This window comes from Moschus berezovskii, chromosome 27, assembly GCF_049115385.1.
Source record: "Moschus berezovskii isolate FMDL1 chromosome 27, NW_MosBer_1.0, whole genome shotgun sequence".
In the NCBI taxonomy this organism is placed as follows: Eukaryota; Metazoa; Chordata; class Mammalia; order Artiodactyla; family Moschidae; genus Moschus; species Moschus berezovskii.
The window spans coordinates 9,464,422-9,478,485 of record NC_142486.1 but is presented as its reverse complement, the minus strand read 5'-3'; the positions used below and the strand labels follow the sequence as shown (position 1 = coordinate 9,478,485).

General features: G+C 47.2%; 1 protein-coding gene across 1 annotated transcript in view; it reads right to left on the bottom strand.

Moving 5' to 3' along the window:
* Window positions 1-6,783: 6,783 nt before the first annotated feature.
* Window positions 6,784-14,064, bottom strand: part of GTF2I (general transcription factor IIi) — a 78,681-nt gene continuing 71,400 nt past the window's right edge. The window contains exons 29-35 of the mRNA XM_055409998.2: window positions 13,762-13,845; window positions 13,207-13,390; window positions 11,713-11,741; window positions 9,980-10,021; window positions 9,176-9,217; window positions 8,630-8,705; window positions 6,784-7,906 (exon numbers count right to left, since the gene is read on the bottom strand). Coding sequence (XP_055265973.1) covers window positions 8,647-8,705; window positions 9,176-9,217; window positions 9,980-10,021; window positions 11,713-11,741; window positions 13,207-13,390; window positions 13,762-13,845 — 440 coding nt within the window. The 3' untranslated portion in view covers window positions 6,784-7,906; window positions 8,630-8,646. The remainder of the gene's footprint in view (window positions 7,907-8,629; window positions 8,706-9,175; window positions 9,218-9,979; window positions 10,022-11,712; window positions 11,742-13,206; window positions 13,391-13,761; window positions 13,846-14,064) is intronic.

The following is a 14,064-nucleotide window of genomic DNA, read 5'->3' as shown; positions in this document are numbered from 1 at the left end:
TTCTTGCCTGGAGAATCCCAGGGATGGGGGAGCCTGGTGGGCTGCCGTCTATGGGGTCACACAGAGTCGGACATGACTGAAGTGCCTCAGCAGCAGTAGCAGCAGCATGATGGATGGCCGTCCTCCCTTAAACCCACAGTACGCGGCACTTGGCTCACAGCTGAGTGATGGTCCTTCAGTCATTCACTAAACGCCCCCTCCCTGAGGGATGCTCAGCTTGTCTCTGGTCTTCCCCGTCTCACGCGATGCTGCCTTGCGGTCCCCACACCGAGGTCAGACTCTTGGTGCCACTCACCTGGGAAGGGCAGAGGAAGTGGCAGGTGGGGCTGGCTGCAAGTGGTACCCTCTCCTGGGCGCCAGTCCAGGTCACGGCCCGCCACTGACTTCCTTTCTTCTCAGAAGTCTTTCCACTCTTGCATAACCGCCCGGCCAGACTGCCCTGTCCTGCAGACGCCAGGCACGACCCAGCGGCCTGAGCCGTCAGCTGCTACCTCTCCACTTCCCTCCTGCGGTCTCCCCGAACCCCAAACCTCGCCTTGCTCCTCATCACACCCAGGGCAGAGAGGAGGGGACCAAAGTACGAAGTGCTAAGAACTCATGTTTACCTCATAGGACTTCCCCAAGCAAGCTTTTTGTCAAGATAAGATAGGATTTAATGCATGGGTGAAACAAGTGACCAAATGATTAATTTTTAAAAAATGAGCAAAATTAGAAAGAAAAAAATGATAAAACATACAAACAAAAATGAGCAAAATTAGACATTATTAATAAATAAAAGTTTGGCTTTTTTGGGGGGAAATACAAACTTAAATATTTTAGAACTTTCAAATTGTGATATTATAGAACACTGCAGGAAAAAATGAAACTGAACTAAATAAGAATTTAGGTACATTATGCAGATCTTGTTATACATGCCCCAGGTATTAGAATACCAGAGCTCGTAGAATCCCCAGAACGGATAGGGAGTTTGGGATGGACATGTACACACGGCTATTTACAATGGATAATCAACAAGGACCTACCGTAGAGCACAGGGAACTCTGCTCAGCCTGGATGGGAGGGGATACTAGGGGAGAATGGACACTTGTATATGTATGGCTGAATCCCTTTGCTGTCCACCTGAAACTATCACAACATTAATGTTAATCAGCTATACTCCGATATAAAAGTTTTTTTTTAAGTTAAAAAAAAAAGTGATTATTGATAGGTACATAAAAAATAATAATAATACCAGAGTCCCTAGAATCTCCCCCACCCACTTCCCATCAAGGGCTAACAAAGGACTTAGGCTGGGTTATGAATGCCTTACGTTTAGGATCTGATCTCATCTCATCTGCACAGTGAGACTCTCAGGAAGGCACTGTGATTCCCCCCGCTTGATAGATGGGAAAACAGGTGCAGAGAGGTTAAACGCACTGTCACGTCTGCAGAGCAAAAAGATGGGTCTTGAACCTAGGCAGTCTGGACCCACGCTCTTAGCCATCGGCCCCTGTGAATGAATGAACAATATTGGGGGGTTCACAAGGGAGGAGCCAGACTTCAGCCTCCTTGAAGAGGGAGGGTCTCACGACAGGCCTGACGGGAGGGGAGGCAGGGCTTCCCCATCTGGCCCAAAGACCTTGGCCTCGCTCCAGATGCCGCCTTCCCGGGTGGACGGGGCTGTGCAGTCCTCAACCAGGAAATCCTCGAGGCTGGGCCACAGGGACGGGCTGTGTGGAGACGGGTTTAGCCTGAGTGCCTGAGGCCCAGGCAGTGCCCTCTGGGGTCTTCTGTGGGCTTCCCAAGATGCGAACACAGCAGCCCTCACCACGTGACAGTTCTTTCTCAGAGGCTAAGTTAAGCTTCCTGCCAGGCCTGTGACAAAGGCCTCCTGGGTCAGTCCACAGGCCCAGATCTCGCCTGGCACTGGGTGCAGGCGGGGTCCCTGAGCCACTGGTTGAGGGGTTCCTTGGCCTTGAGGTTGGCTGCATGGGGCGGAGGCTTTGAAGGGCAAGCAGGCGCCCCAGTGTGGAAATGCACGCCACTAACCACCCATTCCCAAGGGACCTCGCGTCTTCCTTTCTCAGCAGATCAGACCAGGGACAGGCTCTGGCTGGGTTGGGGTGGGCCTTGCAGCCTTATCAGAAGAGAACCAGCAGTCTGTACTCAGGAGTGGAGCTAGGACACAGCCAAGCCACACATCCTGTGAATTCCTTCTCCCCTGGGCCTGATGACACGGTGGCCGGGTCCTTGGTCTAGGGACACAGGAGTGAGCACCTCGGACACCACAAGAGTCAGCCTGAGCCTTTGGTCTGCAGGAGGCCATGCACACACCAACTGCCGGCTGTGGGCACAGTGGCCTGGAGCCCAACCCGCACTGACCTATTCACAGAGGGTTGGGTGCCCTTGGCAAGCTCCAAGCCTGTTTTTTTCATCTGTAAAAGGACATTAGCAATTGTACCTATTCCCAGGGCTGTATTAGTATTTAGGGAGGTCCAAGGCAGTTTCTTGCTGTCTAAGCTGGGCCTGGAATGCGGGAAATGTCAGGTGAATGAGAGCTGGCACTGCAGGCTGCTGGGGCAAATGGTGCAGGTCTGGAGGCCTGTGTTCTCTGCTGGAGCTGTCGCCGGTGAGCTGGGTGGCTGTGTGGGGGGCAGCCCCCGGTCTAGCCCTGGGAGAGCTCAGCCTTGGCTGTGCCCAGGGCCATGGGGGCTTTCCCAGGCCAGGTTGGGGAGGATGGTAGACAGGAGCCTGAGTTCTAGGGGTGGGGCCGGGGCTGTCCCTTCTGCACTGTAGGTCTGGCAGACATCCTGATACCAAGTGGGTGCTTAGCCAAAATCAAAGGGACTCTACCATCTGGTCCCACTCCAAAGCCAGGTCTTCCCTGGTGGCTCGGACGGTAAAGAATCCGCCTGCAATGCAGGAGACCTGGGTTCAATCCTTGGGTTGGGAAGATCCCCTGCGGGAGGGAACGGCTTACCCACGGCCAGAATTCCAGGCCGGAGAATTCCATGGACGGAGGAGCCTGGCGGGCTGCAGTCTACGGGGTCACAAGGAGTCAGACATGACAGAGCAAGTTTCACTCGCTTCACTACCATCTGGTCCCGCTCCAGAGCCGGGAGCCCTGGGGCCTGCCTGTGCCCAGCCTCCCACCCCACTTCCTCACTGGGGCCAGATGCGTCATGTGGCCAGTCATTTGAAGCTCATCAACCATCAAGGCTAAATCCAGCTGTGTGCTACCGCCACAGGGGATTTTGCAGTGAGCTCTTCTGAACTTGAAGCTAATTCCAGTAACGAGAAAAATCCCACCTCCTAAATCCAGTCATCAGGGCTGGGTTGCCATTGTCTCCCCCACTCTGCCCAGAGACTGTGCAAAGGCAGATGGCAGCATGGTATCAGTCCAGGGCTTGGCACCTCTGCCCCGTCTGAAGGGGTACAGGGCAGTGCAGACGCACAGGCCTGGGGTGAGGCGCTGGTCACCTGCAGACAGTGGGTCTGCTTACAAGGGTGTCTGGTGGCGGCCTGGCTTGCATCAAGCACCGGGGAGCAGCGAAGTCACTCCCCTTGATCGAAAGCTCCTCTCTTGCAGGCCAACACTTGCTATGGCTTTTTGACCCTATGCCATGGGGTGGGTGCCTGTTGTGATCTAGCCTTTCTGCAAACCTGCACCAGCTGTCTTTCATTAAGGATTTTTCCTTGATGATCTTATAAAGAACAGCTTGTACCAATTACAGATGATGCAAATCTATAGATTCTTTGGGGATTTATGTGAAATCTTCCTAGAGCCTTGGAGGTGGCTGTCTCTTTTGCTGCCTCTGGTTGGGGTTGAGTGGATATGAACGGGTCAGTCTTCACTCAGTCCCCCCAGGCACTGACCAGCACATTCTTTGGTAAGGATCACCATCGCTTTCCAGGTTAGGAACGATGGGCATCAAGAGGCAGCCTGAGATCACGCGGTAAGTCACTGCTACAGAAGACCCACCACCCACCTATCCTGGCTTGAGAAACCTGGCAGGAAACACTGTTACACACACGGGTGTTGTATCATACATAGCATGTTTTCAGCGCTACCCTTCCTGACAACTTCCTCAAAAGAAAACCACAAGGGAAGGGGGGTTGAAGGCTGGGATGGGGCAGGAGGGAGCTGACACGCAAAACCTTTGTTGATCAGAGCTGGGGAGCTGGGAAGACAAGCAGCTTGGCTGCTTTTCACTCATTTCACAGGGATTTGAAGCCAGGGAGCTGCAGCAGCCAGGTTTACCCACTGATCTGTCAACCAGCCACCACAACCTGAGGGACTTGGGATTTCAACAACCTGCTTTCATTATCTGCCGTTTCAGCCAAAGCTGGCAGTCACGAGGTGAGGTTAACCACCCCTCAGTACACGTGGGAGTACAACAGAACCCAAACTGCAGGGGCTGGAGAGCAACTCCATGGTGGCCTCTAACCAGAGACCTGCACAACCCCCCTGTGCTCATCCAACTGGACTCAGGGCTGGGCAGAACCGGGACCCGGGCAGAACAAGGGGCCAGAGGTCGCCTCATTCCCCACACCATCCTCTTGTCTCTATCACGGGGAAACAGGCATCCGTGGAGAATACTTCGTTCAAAACACACACACGTGGCTTCTTCCACGAGGGAAAAAAGGTGTCCAGAGGGGCACTGTGGTGTGTGACAATTATAGTTCACTAATGGGTAAACCAACCAGCAGCTTCAGCTTATTCAGAACGGGGCCTTGAGGTCTGGACACTGGAAAGGTCTGGTCTCTCAATCTTCCTCTTCAATGGACCTTTCTGGTCCCTGGTGGGGAGAAAAAAAAAAAAAACGGCAGAAATGTTGCTGGAAGGATGCTCAGAGATGACCTACTTCCAAGTAGGATTGACTGCCTGCTGCAGTAGACAGCTCTGTCCTGGGCACGCTGGGCACACCGGAGCTCAGTCCACGCTGCAGTCTCAGAGGTAAGACTGTGGCCATGGCTGGATTCTTGGTCTATCTCTTCTGTCAAGTACCAAGGTGACCTGGGCACACATATGAATGCACTTCCGGTATCACAAACGATTTAGACCAATGAAAAGATAAAACGTCTCTTAGGATGTGCTAACTGCTCAACAGGGAAAGTTTACGTGCACTGCACAGTCCGAGTGGCGGTAGGTAGGTAAATGTGAAGATTTCTCTTGGAGGTGCCAGAGGCCCTGCCTGCAGCAGCTCTGCTGCCTGCCCCAGGGCAGAAGCTGACCCAGGAAGAGCTCAGCTCCTCCCTGCCACCCAAGGCCCAGAGCTGGGCAAGAGGCTGTAAGCAGTTGGCCCAATTTCACTATCAGGGTCTAACTGATAACAATCCTGTAATGGTACACGCTTCCTTGGTTTTACTGTTGGAAACTTACTCAAGATCACAGCTGTCCAGAAGCATGGCTTGGAGCTGATCACAAAGCCTATGTCCCTGGTCATTCTGATATATTTCCTGATAAGATAATGTTGACCCATCAGCCACCACAGGATCAGGATACTGTTTCAGAAACACAGGGCACGTTAGAATTACTGATGGGACCTATGTGAACTGTAGCTCATGTTTCAGTCTGGTCCTCCAGGAGAGACCTTGGTGGGAGTTTTACACCCCTCGCCCTCTGAAGAATCATGCTCTTTTGTCAACTGTCTCATTTATGAAGGCAAAACCTATTCGCTAACACACACGGCCGAAGGCTTGCTCCTTAGACGATTCCTGGGCTCCACGTGAGCAAGCCAGGGTGGCCCCAGACATTTTTAAACAAGCCTGTGGTGCTGAAACTAGGGCTCATCTGACTACTGCAGGTAAGAAGGCAATTTGCTAAGGCAGTCACCTTGCCAGGAGAGGCTGTACTGAGAGACCCCTGACTGTAACAGGGATGTGTGAAAACCTCTGGGAGACACAGTGAGTTAATAAAATGACTTCTTCCACCTCCATGCTCTTCTGCTCACAGACACAGCTTCAACTGAGATTCAACATTTCTTAAAGGAACCTGTAAGCTGTTCAGAGGCAGGATGGGACCAGACCGCGTCTTTATACCTAAGTTAGCAGGAGGAGGATGCCACACTGATTCTGAGCTGTGGTCCACAACGCAGAGACTTATGCGCTCATTTCTAGCTATAAGAAACTTTAAAAATTCCCAAACATACGTGTATGCATAGATGCAGAATCTTCATACTGGATATATATATACCGAGTAGGAAAGTACATCTCCTTCCAAGTCTGTGCTCCCTCAAAATTTCTGTTGAAAGGTTATGTGTACAAGCGTAACTCCTTTCAAAAGCAGCCTTTGGATGACTATGAATTCAGTGACTGGGATGGGAAGTGTGGGTGGTGGCAGCAAGAACACCCAAAAGGAACCCCGAGGGTCTACTAGAGCGGCTGTCTCTTCTGGGTGGTCGGCTGCTAAGTTTATCAACAAATCGGTTTGGCTGTCCCTGAGGTCACACCAGTAAGGATCACGGAGAGGCAGAAGGTGATGTGGAGAGAACAGAGCGGACCTGGAGCCAGTGTTTTATGTGGGAGGGGCTCACACATGGGCTCCATCCTGGGAGGGATTGACCTCAAACATTGCATGCAGTTGGCAGGTCATGGACAAACAGGTGGGGGCTCCAGCCCCAGCTCAGACCAGAGGCACAGTGGTCTCAGACTCACCCCCGGCAGGGGTGTCCCCCCCGGCACGGAGCCTCTGGACAGCAGCGACCTGACCTCACCTCACAATCCGCCTACCACCAAGCCGCCCCAAGTTTCCCGACAGTCATGAAAACACCTTAGAAAGAAATGAATTAGTGTGTGAAAGGCATGGATGGATTTTATTTATTACCCTATATCTACAATTTAATTTGAGGTAAAATATAAGCAACACATAAAAATGCCTATTTCTGCTACCATGTAATATAATTCTCCATTGTGAATATTGTGATAAAGCTAATGGAAACTCTATGCCATCACATACGCTAGCTTTCGTATAGCTGGTATTTTACATCTCTTACTGTTGGTGAGATTCTCCTACAAATGGCGCAGAATGTCAGAGGGTGCCTGGTCAGCTGACTGACCGCTCACTGCCCATACTGGGGCCTCAGTGTCACTGGTTCAACCGCAGAGTAACGAAGGCAACAAAACCCCTCCTCCCCAAGTTCTGAGCCAAGCTGGGGTAGCGTTCCAAGGAATTCCACACCACAACCGGCGCAGAGCAGTGAGGCTCTAGTGTTGTTCAGCTCGCCCCAACACTCATACCTGACCTCAAACTTCTGGTACGCCATGCATTTTATTTGGATGAAAAGTAAATGTGGATGGAAGAGGTTCTCTGTATTCCATCTATAAGCCACACGCTGAGATTACCGACCTCTTACTGGCTGTTAGTTGATCCTGATGGTTGTGTTTTAATGAGGATAAAAAACATATGAACCATGACAGAGAGCTTAGGAAAAGGTTTAGTCAAATATACAGATACTAACTGTTCACTCAGTCATTAAGGAGAGCCGTGAACAAAAGAATCATTTAAATGATTTTCTCCAATAGAAAAACTAAAGAGCTGAACTATATCACAGGGGTTTTCTTCACTGCCGAAGCTGAGATGTTCCAGTAGGAGATATCTTCACTTGATTGGAAAACAAACACCATCGCTGAAGGCTCTGCTGAATATGTAAAAGATCTGATGAGCTCCACCCCTGTCATTTTCCCTGTCGTTTTTCCAGCACTGCTGTAAAATCCTTATAATACATTCCCAAGGAAACCAGCCATTCCAAATCTACAGTCACTCTGCTCTTTAATTCAATTCACAGAACTGCTGAAAAAGTAGACATTTCTATCTAAAAGTAGAAAAAAAGGTTTGTATAGAAGGTATTTCTGTTATACAAGTATATTACACAGCCTGGGGCAGTAACAGGTCCGAAAAGCTCTTCTCACCCACTGATACTTTAAGCTAAAACAGGAGAGAAAACAGACAAGCGAGAAAACAGGTTAATTTGATTATAGGAATTTATGATTTTCACTAATATCACAACTTAATTACCACTTCAGTCCAGGGACTTGGAGGTACATGGTCCATTCCATGACCAAAAAAGTCTCCGTATAAAAAAACTAGAGGGTCAGCTATGGGTGAGAGATTACTGTTCCCTCTAACTCTCATGGAAACAGTCGATGCTGGGGCTGAGAGGTTCAGCATGACATGAACACCAAGACTCACTGACTCCTGGTCTAGGAACACCCCTCCTGGAAAGGTTTAAGATGTTTGGAATGACTGGATCAGGCCAAATCATACCAAGATACACAATGGATTATGTAGCTCAGCCAGACTGCAAATACTGTTACAGTGATTAGGGGAGAGTCAGTCTGGTGACACTGACTCGCAGTGCATCCAATGGCAAGGACAAGAATTAACCTACAAATCAGAAACAAAACACTTTCCATTGAGGGCAAAGTGCTTTAACATCTTTGCCTGATAGACAAACGTTGATCCAAGGAAAATCTCTATGCTTGAGCCTGCTAGCTCAGACTGCCCAGTATAGCTTATACCTGGTCCTCATGTGCCCCGAAGGTGGGGCCACCATTCATGGCTGAAGCAGGGAAAACACTTCAGCTTACGAATATGCAGGAAGGTTCTCCGAGACACTACATGGTGTCCTGGACACAGAAGCTGATTTACCCTAGGAGGGAAGAGTTCTACCACGTAGGGTCTGGTTCTTGCTTGATTTGGGAGTTTCCATCAGTCTCCTTTACTTCTATCAAGAAAAACAAAAGGGAACCGATTAACTGCGCTATGAATGCAGATCTGCTTGATTATACATCTACTCATACCAAACTATTCACTGCAACTCGACAGGATACTAAAAATGGCAGCAACCAGAGACTCTTCTCCAGCAGTTAAGGTCTAAAGTTTGTTACTTAGATTTTCAAAGTCACAAACGCCTTATTAATTATGCATGTAAAGGACCCACACTAGCTGAATCTAGGTTTCAAAGTAGTCATTCAACTATTTCATAATTCATTAAGAGTCATTTGGGGAAAATGGAAGAAAAGAACCTGTAAGTCATCTCTAAATACAGTGCTTCTGGGCATAAACTACAAACCCACTTTACCCAGAAACCAAGGAACAAAACCACCACGTGGTTCCAAGTAAAGAGCTTCTAAACCACAATTAATCTTTTGTCTTTGGCACTTCAATTTTTGACAACCAGGCTACCCTTTTTACCTTCGGTTGCAGGAACCTCCAATTGGGTTGGCTCGGCTGATTCTGAAGAGAAACACATGAAGATTTTATTAAAACACTGATCAAAAGTCACCTTCAGTTATGTAAAAAGCCTAGAGGGAGGAAGCTCTCTAGACATACACAAAGCCTCTGTCTAGGATGAAACAATAGCTACAAATTTGGGGAATTAAAAACACGGTTACTCAACTGGACTGTCAAAAATCTGTTTTTCTGAAACCTGGTATCTTACACAATCAATAACAATCTTAACACAGGTCCACAGGAAAGTAGGAGGTTCTTTATGTCTTTTTTCCCTTCCTTCTGCGGGATCCCTTTTAATGAAAGCCTTTCATTACTTTCAGTGAATCACATAGCAGGCCTAAACAAACACTTGCTTCTAAGTAATTTTTAAAACTACAACACGTGCATTTTCAGCCAACAGTCTGGCTTACAGCAACCATTAGAAATGAAGGGCATAAAGCACCAAGTTAAAAGACAACCTTCTTGTCACACAACCACACTGAATGCCACTGGTCTCAGGTTCCTGAGCCTGAGCTTGACATGGGAAGGTGGAGCCACTGGCATGCGGCCCAGTTCCCAGTGAGGACCTGCATGTGAGCCCACCTAGGCTTTCAGAGTCAAAGAAGCCACATCTGCGTGTGCTCGCGTGTGTGCATACATGTGGCCGTGTGTGCTGTGGAACTGACTGAGAGTTAGGTGCACACTAGCACGTGAGGCCACACAAAGGATGCATCTGGTTTACCACGTAAGCAGGACTATTTCCACATTTTACCCCGCTTAATTTACCTTGGATCACTGGACCTTCTGACTCGTTCTGATCAACCAACTCTGAAAAGCAAGCAGATTCATTTAAGTAACAATGATACACTGCTACATTTGAAAAGCATTTTTGCATACATTCTCTAACCTGATGCTCCAACTCTGCTATAAGAGACACTATTTTCCTTATGAGAAGGAGGGAACAAAGATTAAAAGTTGCAGTAGATCCCATCCAAGTAACTAACTCATTCATAGTAATTACCATAAAATTCTGTAAAATATTACCACACAAGGAAAAGAACAAAGCTGAACACTTTAAAGACACAGTAAAGGGGTAAGGAGGCATGAAATACAATGTCTTTTGAAATTAAAAGTTACATAGAAGGGAGATGAATTGCAATCAAAAAAGTTTTCCAAAAATCAAGACAAAACAAAAACCCCACACCTTATCAGGGGTTGGTCCTTTAAAGATCTCTGGTGTTAATTAAAGCTGAATGCGGAAGATGACCGAAAAATCTATGAAGCAAGATTTCCTTCATTACTGACATCCCCAGACACTGACACACTTGGCCAAGATAGAGTATAATAAAAACAGAGTCTATTGAAAAAGAACCAGTGGCTTGGGGGAACAAGTAAGTAAATACATTTTAGGATAAAATGAAACTCAAAACTGGGAGGCAGAAGAGACAAGACCAAATCCGTGACGCTAAAGGCAAGACAGCCAAAGAGCATCAACAGTGTGAAGCCCAACGGGGCGGCGGGAACAGGCACAACAGCGCGTGTCTCTCAGCTCAGGCGGGGAACCAACAGCACACAGGGCTCAGCTGCGCAGTGGTCACTGAAAACTCCTGAACACTTTCCCAACAAATATAGAACAGAAAGCTCGATATAGATGGATGTTAAAGAGTTGAGATGACACCAGCTGGAAAAATGACTGAAATGCTAATGGTGTATCAGTGAAGAATAACTGTCACTTTGGAAAATTTTTTAACAAGAAAGGTAACAGAAGAACATAAAACATTATTAGCATAATTGTTTCACACAGAAAAAACCCAACAACAACACACACACACATATGTTTAAAATGACAGGAATATCGGGGAGCTGGAAGAACACTTACACTTGTTTGTGCAAGATTATCTGAGAGCCCAATGACTGCCAGACACAATGCCTCGATATTAACAGAAGCCGCTAAATCACGTTAAAAGACTTGCTTTCTCTAGCCCAGTAATCAGAAAATAATAGTAAAAGTAGCAATGGTAAAAACAGGAATAAATATAGATAGTGCTTACTGAACACATACTAAAGATCAGGAGTCCACAAACCTCATCACAAAGAGGCACTGAGTAAGTATTTTAGGCTTTACAGGTTGCTCTGTTGTAATTTCTCAAGTCTGACATAAGCACATGGGCCCGATATCAGAACTGTATATTTACACAGTAAGGAGCTTGCTAGTCCCTGTGTTAGAGGCTTGACATAAAAATGTATCTTTTAAAATGCTCTAAAACTGCCAATATGGGTGCAAGTATCATTACTATTTGATTATACGAGTAAGTAGACAGATCTTAAAAAGTGAAGCAACTTGCCCAATATCACATCCACAAAGTGACCGGTGCTTTATGCTGAGGGCTAAAACGACTTTGAATGATTACTGCTGGATTACGCCTGTAAGTGTACACACAGACCTGCATAAACCCACCCATCCCCTTTTCTCACATCCCAGAAAAGAAAAGAAAAAAAAGACATCCAGAAATACTCACGGTTATTAATCACAAGTCCTGGAAATGGTCTAAAGAGAGAAACAGATGGTACAAGTGTTTTTTTTACTCTACAGGAATTTACATGTATATTTTTATTCAACTAACATTTAGCCCATGTTACTTATGTGCTAGAAACACAAAAGCTGCCCACTACCATTTAATCTTCTGCTTTTACACCTATAGACAGGTAAGTAACCATTAGGGCACATGATTAGAAAACGCTACACCAGAGATAGTGGGGGAAAAATGGGAGCAAAGTAAAGGGAAAGAGAGTAATTTCAGTAAAATGAGAAAAGGCTTTGGGAGAGTAATACATTAGCTCTTTCTGAGCGTCGGTCCTAAGCAGACAGCGGGAACTGGACCATGAATGGGTATATTTAACCACAGCTGAGTTCTGGGGAGGTGGGAGAGTGAAGGGGAAGGAGCGGGAGGGACGGACAGGCAGAGTAGACAGGGACATATACACAACCACACGTGAACTAGACAACCAGTGGGGATTTGCTGCCTGGCTCAGGGAGCTCAGACGGGGGCTCTGGGACACCCCGAGGGGTTGGGGGGGGGGCGTGGGAGGGGACACGTGTGCCTATGGCAGAAACCAACACCAGATTGTAAAGCAACGTTCCCTCAATTAGAAACGAATACACCGAAAAAAAAAAACACACACACAACAACCACCACGACTCTGTTTTCCACACACACACACAAATAAATACCAGGAAATTAGAGTAATTTTAGTGAAATGAGAAGAAGCTTTGGGAGGATAAGACATTAACTATTTGAGTGTTGGTCCTAAGCAGACAGTGGGAACTTGAAGTTTGGGGGCGGTGGAAGAGAAGCGTGAAGGGCCCTGGGAACTCCTACTTTGGTGATGGCAAAGGGGATGTGTGTAGCACTTACTGTGACAAGCACATGTCAACGAATGGAACCCTCACAGTGCTCTGAGTGTGCAGGTGCAGCAGCCATTCCTACCCTGTGGGTAAGCAGCTCCCACTCCCCGAGGGAACAACTACCATCTCACTGGACAGACAAGGAAACAGAAGGGACTTAGCACTGGATCCTCGTCTGACCTGAAGCCCGGGAAGAGATGCCTCAGGCAGGGGCTGGCAACATTTTCCTGTACAGGGCCAGACATAAACATTTCTAGACCACACCGTCTCTGTTCCAGCTACTTAAGTTTATCACTGCAACATGAAGGCAGCCACAGACAGTATGTAAACAAGCAGGAGTGACTGGGTTTCAACAATACATAAAAATAAAAACACGTGGCGGGCTGGAGCTGGTCCACAGGTCACGGTGTGCTAACAACACCTTGCCTTAAAAACCAGAGAATTAAGAGTCAGCACAGGGACGAAAGAATCTCACAGTAACTGAAGGACTGTGTTAGTTCATGTCATCGCACAGTAAACTTACTACAGAGGACCACATTTTGGAAGATGACTCGGCCTCAGTGATCTGCAGGTTCATTCTTATGACCAAGCAAGTCACTCCACGTACCTAATGACTGTGAATTTAATGAACTCAGCAGAATCTAAGATCCTTCTCATGGAGCTGATTTCCAGATAGCTGGGGGCTTTGAATGACACTCCGGGGGGCATGCCATCAACCACCACACAGCCAGGGTTAATTGTGATTTTCCTGTAGGGAACCTTCACGGGGAAACCCATCCCAATGGCTTCACCTATAGTGAGACAAATGGCATAAAAGCAGAGAGTCCACCTTAGTGAGGGTTTACAGAAGCACAGATGACAACTACCTGAGCATAATTCAGTTTTAAGATCCAACTGAGTCAAAGTTTTCCTGGCTTACTGCAAGCTGTACTATGCAAATGCCTGCAACCATGCTCAGTCATGTCTGACTCTTTGCAACCCTATGGACTATAGGAGCCACTAGGCTCCTCTGTTCATGGGATTTCCCAGGCAAGAATATTGAAGTGGGCAGCCATTTCCACCTCCAGGGGATCTTCCCAACCCAGAGATGGAACCTGCGTTTCCTGATTGGCAGGCAGATGCTGAGACACCTGGAAAGCCCATATGCAAATGTAAAACTTACCAAATTTTCGACTGAAGAGGTCATTAACTTGCTCTCTTAGCTGTCGAGCTTTTTCAACTTTTGATAGTCTTTCATTATCATCATCTAAAAAGGTTAAGAGAAAGCTGTAACTTAACAATGCCATTTTAATACCGGATACATTTTTAGGTGCTTTATGTAATTTTATATTTTGGGAATGTTTTTTAAAAAAATCAATCAAGATTGAAATGATTTAACCAAACAATTTAATAAGAGCACTAAACTAAAAATGCAACAACATCATTCCAGTTATAAAGAGTTTTGCTTGCTGTTTCATACAAATTT